The sequence below is a fragment of the Narcine bancroftii genome, chromosome 12 (assembly GCF_036971445.1).
Source record: "Narcine bancroftii isolate sNarBan1 chromosome 12, sNarBan1.hap1, whole genome shotgun sequence".
Classification (NCBI taxonomy): domain Eukaryota; kingdom Metazoa; phylum Chordata; class Chondrichthyes; order Torpediniformes; family Narcinidae; genus Narcine; species Narcine bancroftii.
In genome coordinates, this window is record NC_091480.1 from 81,667,616 (window position 1) to 81,684,204 (window position 16,589).

A 16,589-nucleotide genomic window follows, 5' to 3' on the forward strand; every position below is an offset into this window, starting at 1 on the left:
AGAAATGTCCTGCCCTGCAGGAAGTTTTAATGAAGAAATATGTATGTGACAGATTCAGTGTAGATGCACATAGAACTTCATTGTCACGGTGAAAGAGCATCACAAGGCAGAAACAATGACAGCTTTTCTCCCCAAGTCCCGACAAACATTCCCCATTCTTGTCAAGGTTCAACCGAAAGACTGTTAGTGTGGTTCCCTACTGAAAGTTCCTCCTTCCCCACCCACTCCTTCTCCATACCTCCCCACTCACCCCTTTCCAACCCACCCTCCTCCCTACCCACCTCTTCCCCTCCCACCCTTTCCCCATTCCCTCCCTACCCACCCCTCCTCCATGCCTTCCCCATCCATTCCTCCTCCATACCCTCCCCCATCCATCCCTTCTTCATCCACACATTCCCCACCCACCTCTCCTCCATTCCCTCCCAGGACCATCCTCCATTCCCCCCTCTTCCAGCACCTTGACCAGTTCTGCTTGGTCTGTGTTACGTGGAATGTTTTCCAAGACACCAAAGTCTGGGAGCAAGCACCTATGCAGACCTCGAATTCAGTAAGAGCTCCTTGTTGACTTCTGCAACTTAAAGGAACTCTGGAAAGCACCAATCACCTGTAGAATGGTTTGGACAACAGATGCTTCCTGCTTGCAAATGCCATGTACGGTTCTTTGACTTTTCAACTGCTTTCAAGATGCCAGTGCAGATAGTAGGACAATTGAGATCAGGATTGGCTTACTCCAGAAGAATGTGGACAAATGGAGATCTGCTGGCTGCTTCCAGCACTGGGTCCACCAGATTGCACTTGGATTGTCCCCACAACTTCCCACAGAAACACAAGAACCACAGGTGCTGGAACACTGACAAATTGACAAATCATTTCCCTCCATGGATGCTGCCCGACCTCCAGTTCCTCGGTGTTCCCCTGTGCCTTGTATGATGGCCCCTGTCAAAAGGTCAGCACTGAGGCAGTGTTCCATTCTCACTGTTTCTGTCTAACAAATCCAGACAGAGCACTGTCTCGGTTCAGCAGAAAGAGAAGCAAAGGCCTTTCTTAGAAATTTTATTTTCATTGACAATATACAAAATTATTTGTATTAACTTTACATATCAGTAAAACATTAAAAAGTACAAAAGAATGGTTCCAAAATGAAGGAAATCCCTGATGCTACGTTACACAAAGCAATCAAAGCACAGCTCAATGCTTATAAAACAAAGTATATAAAATAAAAATGTTAAATTTACTTCATTAATCTAGTGTAAAATCTAGTGAAGCAGAAAATATAAAAGGATTCACATTTACATTCACAGTAAAACCGTATTTATTTGGACGTTCACACGGCAGCAGCTGGCTGTATTAGACAAGATGTGTCTGTTTACTTATACCCCTGACTGCACTTTGATAGAACTCAGAGGTTGTTCCTCATCTTTGCAGACTGCTGACGGACACCCGTCTCCTCCTGCTACCCTTTCACATGATTCCTGGTCCCAGGACAAGATGAATCGTTTAGATTACGCAACTAGAATTTCACTCTGGTTCTTTAGCCTATTGCTGTAGTATGGCTGCAATCCACAACATGCATGTCCTTAAAGGCAATAACTCTTCCATGGGATTAATGAAACAAACACAGCATTCCAAAGCAGAGAGGGTCAAGATTCAGATCAATCTGAGATCAGAATGCTCCTCTTATCAGAGAGAGGAAATGATGCTGACGGATTTTGTTCCAACCCTGAGTAGTTCAGGAGCAAAGAAGCTACAAATTCTGGTTTTATTTTTGATTCTTACCTTGGGAACACCCTCACAGGCAAGGCCAGCTTTGTTGCATCCCTACTGAAGTGGAATGAAACACGAAAGTCTGCAGACACCGTGACTGTCATGAGAACACGGAGATGCGGGAGGAGCTCAGCCCGTCTCGCAGGGTCCAAGGAGATAAAAAAATATTTCCTGAGCCCTTCCTCAAGGAAGCTGTGAGATGGGCTGTGATCCCCCAGCATCTCTGTGTTTTGACCCCCATTGAGATGAGCTCAGCTGCCTGCTTGTGGTGAATGACTGAGACTCAGTGAAGATGGAGTGCAGACAATGGATGGGGCCCTTGTATATGAGCGAATGGTGCCGCAGTCTGAGATCGCTGTCATTTTTATTCAAACATATCTATAATAATGAAGTTAATATCAGCAGGTCATGATGGGTCTATGGAAAACTCTAGCTGGTGTCTGCTTTCTACCATTGCATAGATACTGAGACAGCTGTGTCTGACTGTGTGCTGAGTGGTGACCGTGAAGGATCAAACAACACTTTGATAGCTTGCTTCTGTGCCGACGGCAACTGCACAATGAGCATGCTCATTGCCGTCAGTGGTGGCACTGTGACCATGTTCATTTCCTCGGTGCTGTCATACTTTCAAGAGCCTTTTCAGTTTCACCACAAACTATTTCAGCTAAAAGATGTGCCTAGTTCAAAACCTCCATGGAATAATGATGAGTTCCTTGGGGAGCAACAGCACGGGCCTTGCACAGTGCCAGGACAGAGATGAGGTGCAGAAAGAGATGCCAAGATATGGGGCGACATCATGGAAGGTAAAAGACCTGGGAGACCAAAGTAAATGTCTGCCAGATTACATGGTTGCAGAGGGTTAAACTGCATCTAGTGTCATACTGGCAGTTCCGTTAATAAAAGGAACACTGACTTAACAAGCACAGCGATGTCTCACAGGTCTAGTGCATAATTCATTGTTCAGCTGCGGTTAGAAAATGAACAGTACGGCATAACAACAGCCCTTCAACCTATGATGTCAAACATCATGCCCAAGTTAAGTAAAATTCTGCTGTTTGCACATGATCCATACCCCTCTATCCCTCCATATACATGTGTCTATCTAGAACAGCCGTTCTCAATGAGGCCCACAGCACATTTAAGGAGGAACTAACGAAAATCATAAAATATTTTTTATGTAGTTGGTAGGAGAGAAGAATGAGGAAACCCACTGAACTTTACTGCTTCACAGGGAAGGGGAGCTGAAAACTTGAGCAGAGTTCTAAGGGGACCATAGCCAAAAAAAAGGTTGAGAATGGCTGATCTAGAAGCTTCTTTAAAATTATTAAACCTGTTTCCAGCTCTACTCCTGGCAGTCCATTCCAGGCACCCACCACTCTCTATGTAAAACACTTACTCTCCCCCCCACCCTTTCCCCCTAAATGCATGCCCTCTGAACAAGCCTGTCACAGATATAGAATAGATATGGCGATGACATTTCCTGTTATGAGAATCAAAGATCACAATATCAAAGTAAGGCATTGGCCTCAAGACTAAACTGAGAAGAAAATTCTTCATCCAGATCATGGTGAATCTTTGGAATCCTCCACCCAAGTGGCTCAATTGCTACACAGAGGTACTTGGGAAAATAAGGGATATGCATGAAAATAGGCCTGACGTCAAAGGTTAATCGTGATCAGGCATATAGGAACTGAATGACTTCTTCTGACTGAAGGTTGACACCCTCACAACACCAGAGTTCGGCAGTGTTGAATTTAAATTTGAATTTGAACTGGGAAATAAAAGTGCTATATTGGTACATCCTCAAACCCACCTTTCTTCCAAGTAACATGTAGAAATGCAGTCTAAAATGTTACAAATAGTATACCCCGTGATACTGTGTGAAAATTATAATGCTGATAAAGAAATATTCTATTATTCCAGGTGCTTCCTTCAGATGGAATGTAGAGAGAGATCCAGCCATTTCTGTTCAAGCTGAGATCCTAAAGATATTTCAAGAATTTTGAACAACCCCATTGCTTGCTGCATGAAGACTGTCCAATGTAGTTAAAGGAGACAGTAATGGACTCCCACACTTAATCCTCACAATCTAAAATGTCACCTAGAACATCGATGTAATCCGATGAGGCTGTGCACAGACAATGTGAGTTAAAGGTCTGCTCTTATATAGTCATTATTCAATATAAAGGCAGCAAGTGAGAGAAATGGTGATTATTTATCGAAGCAGCGGTTGCAATCAGCAAGTTTCTGTGAGATCCAGTATTTTCTGTTGCTGCTTCTTTGAGATGGTGGAAGCAATAACTTACCAAGCCAGTGTCTCATACCTTGAAGAAGGGATCAGGCCCGAAACGTTGGTTATATACCTTTACCTCCTATGGACGCTGCGAGACCTGCTGAGTTCCTCCAGCATTCCTGTGTTTTTACCTCAATCACAGCATCTGCAGACTTTTGTTTTTCTCTCCTCAGTGCATACATGCAGTCTAGATGATAGAACTTTGGACTATGGGCCATTTTCTATTGAAACGAGAATTCTGTTGGGCAAGCTATTGCAACTTGTCCCTTTGAAGAGGAGAGCTAGTGAGTGAGAAGTAATTCTGAGATCACTCCACTCAAAGGAAGTGTTAGAGCAAGTTCTTATCAAGTGTTGGTACATGGTTCTGAACATTGAATGCACTTGAATTCAAACTATTTGGTAGGACAACAATTGAGTTACAATTTCATAAAGGGGCATGTCTTTCCAAACGGCAACTTAACAGGAATTGATGTAGTGGAGTTGTGTCCAAAAGATTATCTAATTCATTTCACTCACATAATGCTGGTCAACCAGCTGGTGCTCACAGGTTTGGGAAATCTTGATTGGGAGCCTGAAGTAACAAAGAAGTCCACTGCTCACAACTTAAACTGAGGGCCCTCAGTTCCCCAACATGAGAGAATCTGAAAGAGGATCTGTGAAGTTATGGAAGATGAACTGTTCCTGTTGTTTCATTGTCATTTTTGAAGGCATTCTGTGCAATGTTCAAGACCTCTATGTGGTCTGTGTCTATATGACACCATGCAGCTTGGTACAGTCAACCTTCACTCAGCAGTGTTGCTTCAATGTCAGACGCTGAGCTTTTTACTGCTACAACATGAGGAGCCCAGGGCAATGCAGCTTATTGCAATGGCCTATGTGGCAGAGTATGGGTCCCAGATGAATGCACACTAAGGCACAGCATTACGTTTAAAAGCAAAGCTAGAGTTCTAAAAATATTTTTGTTTTTTTTTGGTCTCTGGTTAGAATTTGATCTTTGCAGTTTATTTTCTACAATAGCCATGTTCCCCTCTTGCTATATGTGAGGAGAACTCATATCTGTCCTGGCTGCGGTACCCACACACATTGCATTCGAAGGGGTCACGGAAACCATGGCAACCCATGTGTATGGTAAACATCACGTAATCCAGGTACAGCACTCGGCAATGGTCACATTTGTAGACTCTGACCTGTTCACCTTCGCTTGTGATGACCTTAAACATCTCACGACCGGACCCTGTTCCTGCTTTGATGATGTCGAAAGGTTTGGGGCTTTCTTTGACTGCCGCAAGACCGTTTCTGAATCGGGAGCCAATCATATGGTGCTGTAGAATGGCTTGGCTGTGCCGATCCTCGTGGTTACTCTCTGTGTCTGTGGAATCCTGGCAACTGTTGCTGGGGGACGTTCCTCTCTCAAAAGCCTTTGCTTTCAACTGAGAGCTGCTGTTCTCCGTGGCTGCTTCTCTCGTGTGACCATTTGAGGCATCAGAACGTGTGAGGGAGAGTGGGTAAAGACTGTTGATGACAGACACCATCTCTGAAGTGGGAGCAGGGGCTGTTTGGACAAGGGGTCGCAAGGACTCTGCCCCCAGGTAGGAAATGGCATTGTTGATAGCTTGGTCCATGAAACGTGTCTGCATTATTTGACCTTCCTTGTCATAAGATGGAGTCGAAGTATACTGCAGATCTGAGTAGCCTGGACAAAACTGCTTTTCACCTGTGTGGGCAAGAATAATAAACCTTACTTCAAAGGTTAGCATGAACAGCACATCAAGCTGCAGCGCTCCAGCATTAAGAGAGGGACACCATCAGGGTATTGCAAATACAGAATGGGAACGCGGGGTTTACACACAATCACATGCAATAAGTGGACATTCATCTGAAATAAGACATGGACGAAGAGGGCGTGAAGGCTGTCAGTAACTGAGCTACATGTGTGATCCTGAGCTCCAAATGTGGAGCTATGCTTGCAGGGTGCATGGTTTGAAAAACTGAACTAAAATGTCACAACATTAACTGTCTTACTGGGTGAAAACCCACAGGAGCTTTACACCCCGGGCAGAAATGACTTCACTGTTAACATGTGGAATATGCATCTACTTGGAGAACTATTTTTTTTCTTGCATCAGCTGTAACTGTGAATATTTATTTATGTATACTTTATATTTATTACTTTTCTTTTTGTACTGCGGTAATTTAATGCATACAATTGTAATTGGTCTACATGCCTGTTTGGGTTCCAAAAGAATTTCAGTGTATTGTACTTATGGGTGACAATGAACACATTCTCATTATATACATAAAACAATTGTTGAAATATTCTAGTGGAACAATGCTGATTAGAATCCTCCATGGTCTGCAAGCATAGACAAACCTGCAATTGCACATTCCTGACTTAAGAAGCAATTAATTAAATAGCAGAGATTTAAGCTGTTCTCAGCTAGTCAAACAGTGTACTTTATAGAGCAAAGATAAAGATTCATAACCAATATTTTGTGTTTGAGTCCTTCACCAAGGTATGAGCAAACTGCAGGCAGGTGCCCAAACAAAATGGTGGGGGGGCAGGGGGAGCCTACATTTTGTTCATACCTTGATGAAGGGCTCAAGCCTGAAATGCTGGTTATGTATCTTTATCTTTGCTCTATAAAGGACACTGTTTGACCTGCTGAATTTCTCCAGCTTTATACTTTTACTTCAATCACAGTATCTGCAGACTTCCGTGTTTTACCCTTGAAGCTATAGATATTCCTTGGGTTCATACAGCTAACTTTTTTTAGAATATTTTATTTAAGAATTTTAAAACTACATCCATCCAACTACATTCAATAGAACTACAAGAGAAAAAAAGTTACACGTGCTATATTTATATTTAAAAGCCTCATCCCTACCACCCCTCCCCTCACCCACCCACTCTCCCCCACAAAATATATCAAAGAAAGAGAAAAGAAAAGAAAGGGAAAAATAAAGAGCTGGGAGAATGTAAAAAAAAAGTCTCAATATTAATAATAACAGGATGGGCTTTCAGAGAGTCCTTCAAATTTTCAAATCAACGTGTTGTAAGTATGGGCTCCATATTTTTGAAAAAAATTGATACTTCTTATGTAAATTATGTTATTTTCTCAAGTGGGATACAAACACTCAATTCAGCATACCATCTCTCCATCCCTAAATCTGTATCTGATTTCTAAGTAATGCCTACACTTCCTAGAAACAGCTAAAGCTAGTGGTAAAAGTTCCACTTGATACATAGTTAACCTAATTTGGGTCTAACCACTTTAATATCACCCAACAAAAATAACATTGGGTCCTGTGGCAGTTTAACCTCTAATATTTTCTCCAAAAAATTCCCTACCTCTAACCATAACCAAAAAGGTTTTACTCTAGGACACATCCAAGTAGAATGCAAAAATGAACCAACTTCCTGACCACATCTAAAACATAAATTTGATAATATTGGATTCAATTTTTTAAATTTTTGAGGAGTTAAGTATAATTGATGCAAAAATTATATTGAACCAGTCTATACCTAACATTAATAATTTTTGTCATATTTTCTTTACATGATTCCATCCAATTATTTTCATCTATTCATCTATTAAATCAACTTCCCATCTTAATCTTGATTTATGAATTCCTAATTTAGGAGTTTCTTTTTGAAGTAATTTATATATCACCAAAGCCACCCTTACATATCAATAATTCTAATTCATTCTGCCTAGGTAATATCAAATTAGGACATAATTTATCAACCAAGAAAGCCATAACCTGATAACAACAGAAAATGTATTATTTGGAGCATTAAATTTTTCCTTCATTCATTGAAAAGTAATACATTTACCAGCTTCAAAATAGTCTTCTATTTTCTTAATCCCCATTCGACTCCAAATCCTCAAAAATTGATTATCCACAGAAAAAGGAAGAGGTCTATTTTGATATAAAGGCATTTTTCAAGAAATCAAACCTTTTCCACTTATTTCATAATCTATTTTATTCCTTAATTTAATCAAATGTTTCAAAACAGGCGTATCTCTACTTATTAACAATTTTGAATTCCGATTGTAAATAAAGTCCTGCAGACTGTTTTCTCCTATTTTACTCAATTCTATTTTAACCCAGGCTGGAGATTTATTTACATCAAATATACTATTAATAAATTCCAATTGAGTTGCCATAATAATTCTGAAAATGGGGAAGTTGCAAACCTCCCAATTCAAATTTCCAGGTCAATTTTTCCAAAGACACTCTAGCCATTTTTTCTTTCCATAAAAACTTCCTAATACTCAAATGAAAATCCTTAAAAATTTTTTGAGGAATCCAACAAGGAAATGACTGAAAAAGATATTGAACCCTTGGACAAATATTCATCTTTATACAATTCACTCTACCTACTAGGGTTAAAGGCAAATTATTCCACCTGTTCAAATCTTCTTTAATTTTATTAAATAAAGTTAAATAATTCAATTTATATAAATTATTTAAATCATTATCAACTTTAATCCACCAATATTTAATTCCACCCTCTGACCACTTAATTCGAGCAAATTCTCTACATTGAGTATAATCACCTTTAACCAAGGGCATAATTTCACTTTTGTCCCAGTTTATCTTATAACCTGATATTTCACCATATTCTTGCAGTCTTATATATAATTGATGCAAATAATTTTTGGGATCTGTCATATAAACAAATAAATTAGTCTTATGTTCCTTTTGACTAACTTTTATACCCTTAATCTTAGAATCTTGTCTTCTTAACTCTGCTAAAGGTTCCACTGCTGAAACAAATAAAGCTGGAGATAAAGGATATCCTTGCCTGCTTGATCTAATGGAAAAGCAGAAGAAATTTGTCCATTGGTTACAAATTTAGCAGAGGGATTTTTATAAAGTTTTAACCCAATTAATAAATGTAGATCCAAAACCAGATTTTTATAATACCTTAAATAAATAATTCCTTTCTAATCTATCAATACAGGTAACTCTTTAATTAAGAGAGAGAAAGCAACAAAATGCATCCAGAATTCCCTGGATAGATTGGATAATATATTTGCTTTTAAGCTCTAATTTCTTGGTTCCTCCTGTACAAACTTCCCAAGTGTGGGAAATGCATGTTGGAATGACTAATATTTCATAAAAAGCTTTGTTAGTGGTATGGTTAATATAGTAACAATGCTCAATCTAAAAGCTCATTTGAAGCCATTTCTGCTGCAGAAAATCCTATTCCTGCACAAAATCTACCTACAGCTGCAGACAGACACAGATTGCATCTGCTGTTCTTTGAAAGCAATCTGTGAAAGGCAGCTCTAGGTGAGCGGGTCTGAGCAGGGGGGCTGCAAAGGCAGGTGTGACGCAGGAGGAGACAGAGATGTTGGGAGATGGCCAGTGAAGGCAGCAGGCTGGGAAAGGAATGATGAGAAAAGGAGTAACTGTAGTCATGGTAATGGGGTTCTACATTGCACTCCTGTAAACCACACAGCACCAGTTCTCCAGATTCCTTCAGTTGGACACCCAAACTTCTCCAAGTACCCTTATTGCATTCTGGCCTTTAGCACCAGTGGCAGGACGCGGCCTATGGATACATACATGGTGACAGACTCAGTGATAATTGGGCCTAACTGATGGTTTCCATCATATCAGCCTGAGTGTGTGTGTGTGTGTGTGTGTGTGTGTGTGTGTGTTTGTGTGTGTGTGTGTGTGTGTGTGTGTGTGTGTGTGTGTGTGTGTGTGTGTGTGTGTGTGTGTGTGGGGAGAGTGGGATCATCTGGTTCCATGGTATGATTTTATGACTGGCCTGTTGAACCCATTGTGTGATTATTGTAGGATCTTGATCCTACAGTCAGGAGAACTCTCCCAAGGGTGCAGGATGACTCAGAACAAGAAATGCTCATGCCCTTTTGAACTCAACGTGAAAAATAGGATTTCACTTTGACATTTAAAGTGATCGAAAGATGAGGTTATATTCAGATTCTGATGGGAGCATCTGGCTGAAAAACAGAAGAGCTCAGATTTCTTTGTAAGTCATGTCATTGCGAGAGTTGATGCCGGAGGAACCCACACACACACACACACACACACACACACACACACACACACACACACGCTATGAGGAGTTAAAGGAAAACACAGGTTTACACAGACAGCAACAACAACCCACCTCTGTATCTTAGACCTGTACAATGTAATTCCACTTAGGGTCACAGACACTTCCTAGTTTCCTGTGTACCTCCAGTGCATACACAAACTGGGGTAAGTACAGTTAAACTAAAAGGATTAGTCATGTTTCCACTGTAAATTCCCTATGCAATGCTTTGCAGCTCTCTGTATCTGACTGTTCATTCTCTCCGTGTGACTCTTGTTTTCTCTTTCTTACCCCCACCCCCCCCATATCTTCTACAGCACCTAATAGCCTGAATACATCTGAGATTGTCTGATCTCGGAGGCTAAGCAGGCTCAGGACTGCAGTGGCATATCTAGGTAAAATAGCGCCTATGGCAAGCAATGACATTGTGTCTCTCCCCCCGTTAAAAAAAAGCGCACACAAAGTTGACAGTTGGGACGTTTTCACACACAACTGGGCTAGTTTTCAAGATTGGCCACGTGTGTATTGGGCTCTTTCTCCAAGGTCATGAATTCCCGTTCCCTAAATCAGCACCGTTCCTTACAGCCGGGTTCATTGTAACAGGGTTAGAAGTGGGACGGGAAAAAGGTTTATAACAGGGAGAAGCTGACTCTCTTATTCTCTCCCTCCCTCTCCCTCCCTCCCCCTCCCTCTCCCTCCCTCCCCCTCCTCTGTGCCTGCCATGCAATTAGACTCATTTGCTTTGTTTGAGAAACCAGCGTGTTGAATATACAGTATATTGACATTCAGCCATTCCTGGGCACAAGAGCACTCTATCCAGAGAACTGCAAATGCATTGCTGTTAACTGCCATTGCATTGGCGGTGACTGAATGCCGCCCCTTCCACACCCAAGGTCGGGCCATACCAGTCTGACTGCAGAGCCAAGAAAGCCAACCTGTACCTGAACTTCCTTTCTCATCCCAGAATAACTCTGCCTGGCTGCAGTGGGGAACAGAACATACACATGGGGTTTGGAGTGAACTCTTGAATTCTCACTGCTGCAATTACTTCAGTGAAAGCTCCGATTCTCCCCTTGTTTTGCAAGAGTCCGCAGCAGGCCACGGATAACACAAGGGGTCTCCCGGTGAAGATAAACATTGGTCAAGTCAGGCGCAGGATTTTTCTCTCCCCGCTTCATGCACATAATCTCTCCCCTTGCACTTTACGGGATTCAAACATAAACGTTGCTGCCACTTCAGGGCGAAATAAACTCTTACCTGCATTTGTTCAGAGGGTTGCCAGCGGCACCTTTGAGGTCTGGTTTGCCTAATGGGTGCAATGCTGCTGGAGCTCACCAGAGTGACCATGGGCATGCCCCCTGCAACTTGGTCATGCTCATCCCCCTCCTCTTTGCAGTGGACCTGGAATCGCATGGTGATGGGTCGAGCATTCAGGGGTTTGGGTGCATAGGGGGAAAGGTGCTTGTGGGACTTAGGCTCCTCGGGTACCCCCTCCTCATCACTGTTTAACCATATAATCCTCTCCTCCAATCACACATCCAGCTTGTTGTCATGATGGATCAGAGTTTGAACCTTTAGCGGGTTCAGCTGCCATCCAGACCTGTGGGCTGCCCGCCCCTGCTGCAGCTGTATGAACCTGCAGGTGACTTCAGTTCCCCTGACCTGGAGATTGTTGGCTCAAGTCTGGGCAGTTTGTACAACCTCCTGCAGCGTGCAGCAGTACTGCTGGAGTTCTTCTAACTCCCTGTCCTTCTGGCTGAATAAATGCTGAATCTGGCCAGTAATCCTGGCCTGGCGTCTCAGGAGGATGCAAACAGCCAAAAGGCACCCTTTTGACTCTGAGGAACCTTGACATCTGAAGGAGGGAGACCACGTGGTGCCCCAGTTTCTCACCATGTGGGTCCAACTGCTCGGACCAGTCCACTGGGTTAATGTGGTCACTTTGGAGATATGATCCAAGATGGAAGATGATGAACCAGTTGTGTGTGGAACCTGGTGAACTTAACACCGTGGGTTGGATTGGATTTTCTGATATAACATTGAGGTTTGGGTCAGTTTTGGATTGGCCATTTTCAGGTCAGATTTAACCTGAACAAATTTCCAGTTGAGAGAATTCAGAACATGAGAAATGAAGAAGCCCCCTCTTTATAGGGAGAATGGGTTGAAAGCAGCCTTCAGGATGGTATCAGAGCCACAGGGATGGCGGAATAACCCTCAGACAAGAATAAACATTAAACTTGCCTCTGACAGAGCAATAATGATTGTTCCCAGCACAGACTCTGCTGATTACCCCACTCAAAACACATTTGCGTGTAAACCATAGGGTTACATGGAGGAGATGGCAAATGCATTAATTGAACTATACCTTATACCAGTGGTTCTCAACGTTTTTTCCCCCCCACTCATATACCACCTTAAGTAATCCCTAACTAACCATAGAGCTCTTAGGTTCTCTGTGGTTTGTAAGGGATTACTTAAAATGGTATCTGAGTGGAAAAAAAGGTCGAGAATCACTGCCATATACAAACCTTTCTGTATGATGTTAGTTGGCAATTTACAAAAGTTAGAACTAGAATTCTCATCAATTTCAGCTGAGACTCAAACTTGGTGCTTGCTTTGCAGGGAGTTGTTCTCAGACTGCACTGGAGTTCAGAACAAGGTGAAGTGAGGTGATTCTGAAAGGGAGGTGCTGGGAATCTAGAGCTGGAGATTGTTTCAGGCTAAATGTTTGAGTCCTTAGGAGTGAGGTAAAATATTTCTTTACCTAAATGGACGTGAGCTTTTGGAACTCCAGATACACGTGCTTGCTCATCAGGCAATGAGTTTGGCAGAAGAGGTGACTTCATTCATCTGCTTGTCGCACCCTCCTCCAGAACCTTCCTGCTGCTTTTCAGCATTCAGCTTCCACTCAATCCTGCTTCACCCTCCCAGCCCTTCCCTTGGTTTTGCCCTGTCCTCCCACAACCCCTCCACCCCACCTCCTGTTCTGTAACACACCACTTCCCCATTCCAGATGAAAGGTTATCAAGCTTCAACATGAATTCTCTCCCGAGATGCTGCTCAACCTGGTGCTTCCAACACTTTCCCCTTTTCACACATTGACAGTGTTTGCTTCTCCAGAGTGCCTTACATTTCCAGTATTGTTTTAAGATTCTTTATTCTTTTCTTACCCCACTCTTCCAGCTGAATATCTGTCATTAAAAAGCCTTGACTGCCCTCTCTCAGTTTTCACTACTACCACTCGTGTTATTCAGTCTTGAGTAGTCTCCACCCCATCAAAGACTTTATTTCGAATGTTCTCAGTTCCGATGGAGAGTTGGGCAGAAAAGTGGGAGATGGAGTTCAATCTGGACAAGTGTGAAGTGATGCAGTTTGGAAGGTCAAACCTGAAGGCTGAGCACACGGTTCATGATCAGATACTTAACAGTGTGGAAGAACAAAGGGACTTTGGGGTTCAAATCCACACATCTCTCAAAGTTGCCGCGCAGGTTGATAGTTAAAAATCCTATGGGATGCTGGGCTTCATTAGTCGGAGATTGCATTCAAGGGTCATATTCCAACTCTACAAATCTCATTCTTGGAAGGATATGGAAGCTACAGAAAGGGTGCCAAGTATTATTTTGTGTAGTTTTCTGATGTAATATTGTAATCATACCATTTTAATTTTTTTAAATTTTTCTTTAAATGTAATTCTCTATTGTATTCATGTTATAAAATTTTAAATAAAGTCTTCAAAAAAAAAATAATAAAGGGTGCAAAGTAGATTTACCAGGATGTTGCCTAGATTTGAAAATAAGTCTTATGAGCTGGGGCTTTTCTCTTTGGAGTGCAGAAAGATAAGAAATGACAATAGAGGTCTACTAGATTCTGAGAACATAGATAAGGTGGACAGTCAACACCTTTTACCCAGGCAGGAATAGCAATCATCGGAGGACATCTATACAAAGTGAAGGGAAGCAAGTTTAGGGGAGACATCAGAGAACGTTTTTACATGGAGAGTTGCTGATGGTGAAGGCTGAAACATTAGGGTCATTTAAGAGACTCAGATATGAACATGGATGAAATAAAAATAGAGGGTTATGAGGTAGGAAAGGCATAGTTTGTTTTTAGAAATATTTAAGTTGGCACAACATTGAAGACCAAAGGGCCTGCAGTGTTCTATGTTCTAAAGCACAGACTGTGGCTCTTCACATAGACATGCCTGACTCACTGGACACTTCTGATTTTTACCATTTGTTTTGTTACAATTTGTTCTGAACAATAAAAAGTAGAAATTGCACGCCAGGTTTTAAATCATGCCCCAATCAATTTTGGAGTTCTCATTCTGAGAAGGATCACAATAGCTTTGTAGGCAGCACCCTAATTCCAACAGGATGACAATGGATTGGCAGGAAAATCCTGATCCCAGCAGCTCTCCTTACAGTCACTTTGGAGTCAGCACCAGCCTAAGAAGCCAGAATATTTCAGTTCACAACCGGCGAAATCCAGCATGTGAGGTGAAAAACGAACGTGTACAGACACTGTGATTGTAGTAAAAATACAGAAGTTCTGGCGGCGCAGGCCCGAAACGTCGGTTGTATGTCTTTACCTCCCGTGGATGCTGTAAGACCTGCTGAGTTCCTCCAGTATTTCTGTGTTTACAAATCCAGTGTTTTCCTGTGGGCAATAGGAATTCTGCAGCAATCCTGTCTCCTATCCATGTTAGCTGCAACTTGTGAGAATGCTCTACACCTGATGGGTGAAGAGTGTTCTGGAGCCTTGCCGTTGCATCAAGCCGGGTACACAAGTTAACCAGCCTTAATGCTTTGAAACTGAGATAAATGAGTCATGAGTTGAAAGCTTTATCAACATAATGTGAAGTAATCAGACCTTGTGGCTGAGGATGGTGCTCCTTCCTGAGTTCGACTAAAACATGTACAGTCCCAATTGTTGTGCGGGTTTACTTAATGACTAAAACATACAAAAATCTATCATAATGTTTCATTTACGGGTAAGATAAATGTCAAGAGATCTCCAGCAAATGAGTGTTTGTCATCACTTTAGCTGGATAAATGCATTTTGTTCCTAAGTGCAGTTTTTTTTTACACATAGTGTAGATAACAAGAGTTGAGAAAGTGGTGAGAAATAGCGTCCTATGAACAGGAAAAGATTGGGCACTTTGATCCACATCAGTGAGTTTAAAGGCAGTACTGCAGAATCGCTTCGACTAACTCCCTGCAAAACAACCTTTGTAAATACCTGGACACAAGCATCAATATAACCTGGACAAAATCTGCTTCGTTTAAACATTTCCTATCAAAAAATTTGGGAGAGGTGAAAAAATAACTCCCAGGAACTTTAAAAGAGTCATAATACCATTTTATCTCTTGCTACTGCTGTCTGTCTGAAACACTAATATTAGATGTTGCCAACTGGGCAAGTATTATTCTATCTGAGGTGCCAAGTTATCTCTTATACTGGTAAAGTTCAGTTATAAGTAAAACAGTCCAGCACAACATGATATTTCACCAATGTATTGGCATCTTAGTTATGCATGGTTAAGCACTCGATTCCCTGACAGATAACACAGCACAATCTCTTTTCTTAAGGAATAAACATTCTAAATATGACATTGAGCTGTAATCCAAAAATCTTTAATTCTCAAATCAATATTTCGAAAAACCTAATGCTAATTTAGTGAATGCTCAAGATGGAAAATAAGAATGAACTATTTCAAATATTTTTCTAAAATGATTACCTTCTGTCAGTAGTGAATCACAGAAGTCTGCAGACGCTTTAATTATAGTAAAAACACAGAAATGCTGGAGAAACTCAGCTGGTCTCCAGTGTCCACAGGTGGTAAAGATGCACAACTAATGTTTTGGGCCTGAGCCCTTGATGGAGAGCTCAGGGCCGAAACGTCGGTTATATATCTTTACCACCTGTGGACGCTATGAGACCTGCTGAGTTTCTCCAGCATTTCTGTGTTTTTATTACCATCTGTCAGTAAATACACGGGCATAAAGCTTTTGTCTTTTTAAAAATTGTACCACATCTATGGAATTTAAAAGCAAAGAGGAGTATCAGAGCATGATCAAGGTCTGAATATGGAAGTCCGCTGGGCAGAGGGGAGTGAATCTGCTCCTGAACGTGGTCTGACACTGCAGTGGAGACTGATGAATGTAGTTAGCAGTCACTGGTGCCTTTTTTTGTTTAAAAGTGGGATACTGTATTTACAAATAGTGGGGACAAGTTAACTGCAAAACCATGGCACTGGTGAAAAATCTAAATGAGGCAACTGTATTTAAATTTATGATAACTATTAATACCAGAGCTTATACATTAAATTTGCACTATCTGTACACAAGTCTACAAAAAGATATTAAGTATGCAAAGTTCTACAGTGTCTGTATGTTACACTAGACAGAGCTCTATCCACACAACCTACAAAAATTGTCACATTGCAGAGCAGTAATTTGT

At 41.5% G+C, this 16,589-nt stretch overlaps 1 protein-coding gene across 10 annotated transcripts in view; it reads right to left on the reverse strand.

The window, feature by feature from the left end:
- Positions 1-1,040: 1,040 nt before the first annotated feature.
- Positions 1,041-16,589, reverse strand: part of LOC138747703 (zinc finger protein Aiolos-like) — a 139,308-nt gene continuing 123,759 nt past the window's right edge. For all 10 annotated transcript variants that reach the window (XM_069907189.1, XM_069907194.1, XM_069907191.1 and 7 more), the window contains one exon: positions 1,041-5,771. In XM_069907189.1, the coding sequence (XP_069763290.1) occupies positions 5,059-5,771 (713 nt within the window). In that variant the 3' untranslated portion in view covers positions 1,041-5,058. The remainder of the gene's footprint in view (positions 5,772-16,589) is intronic.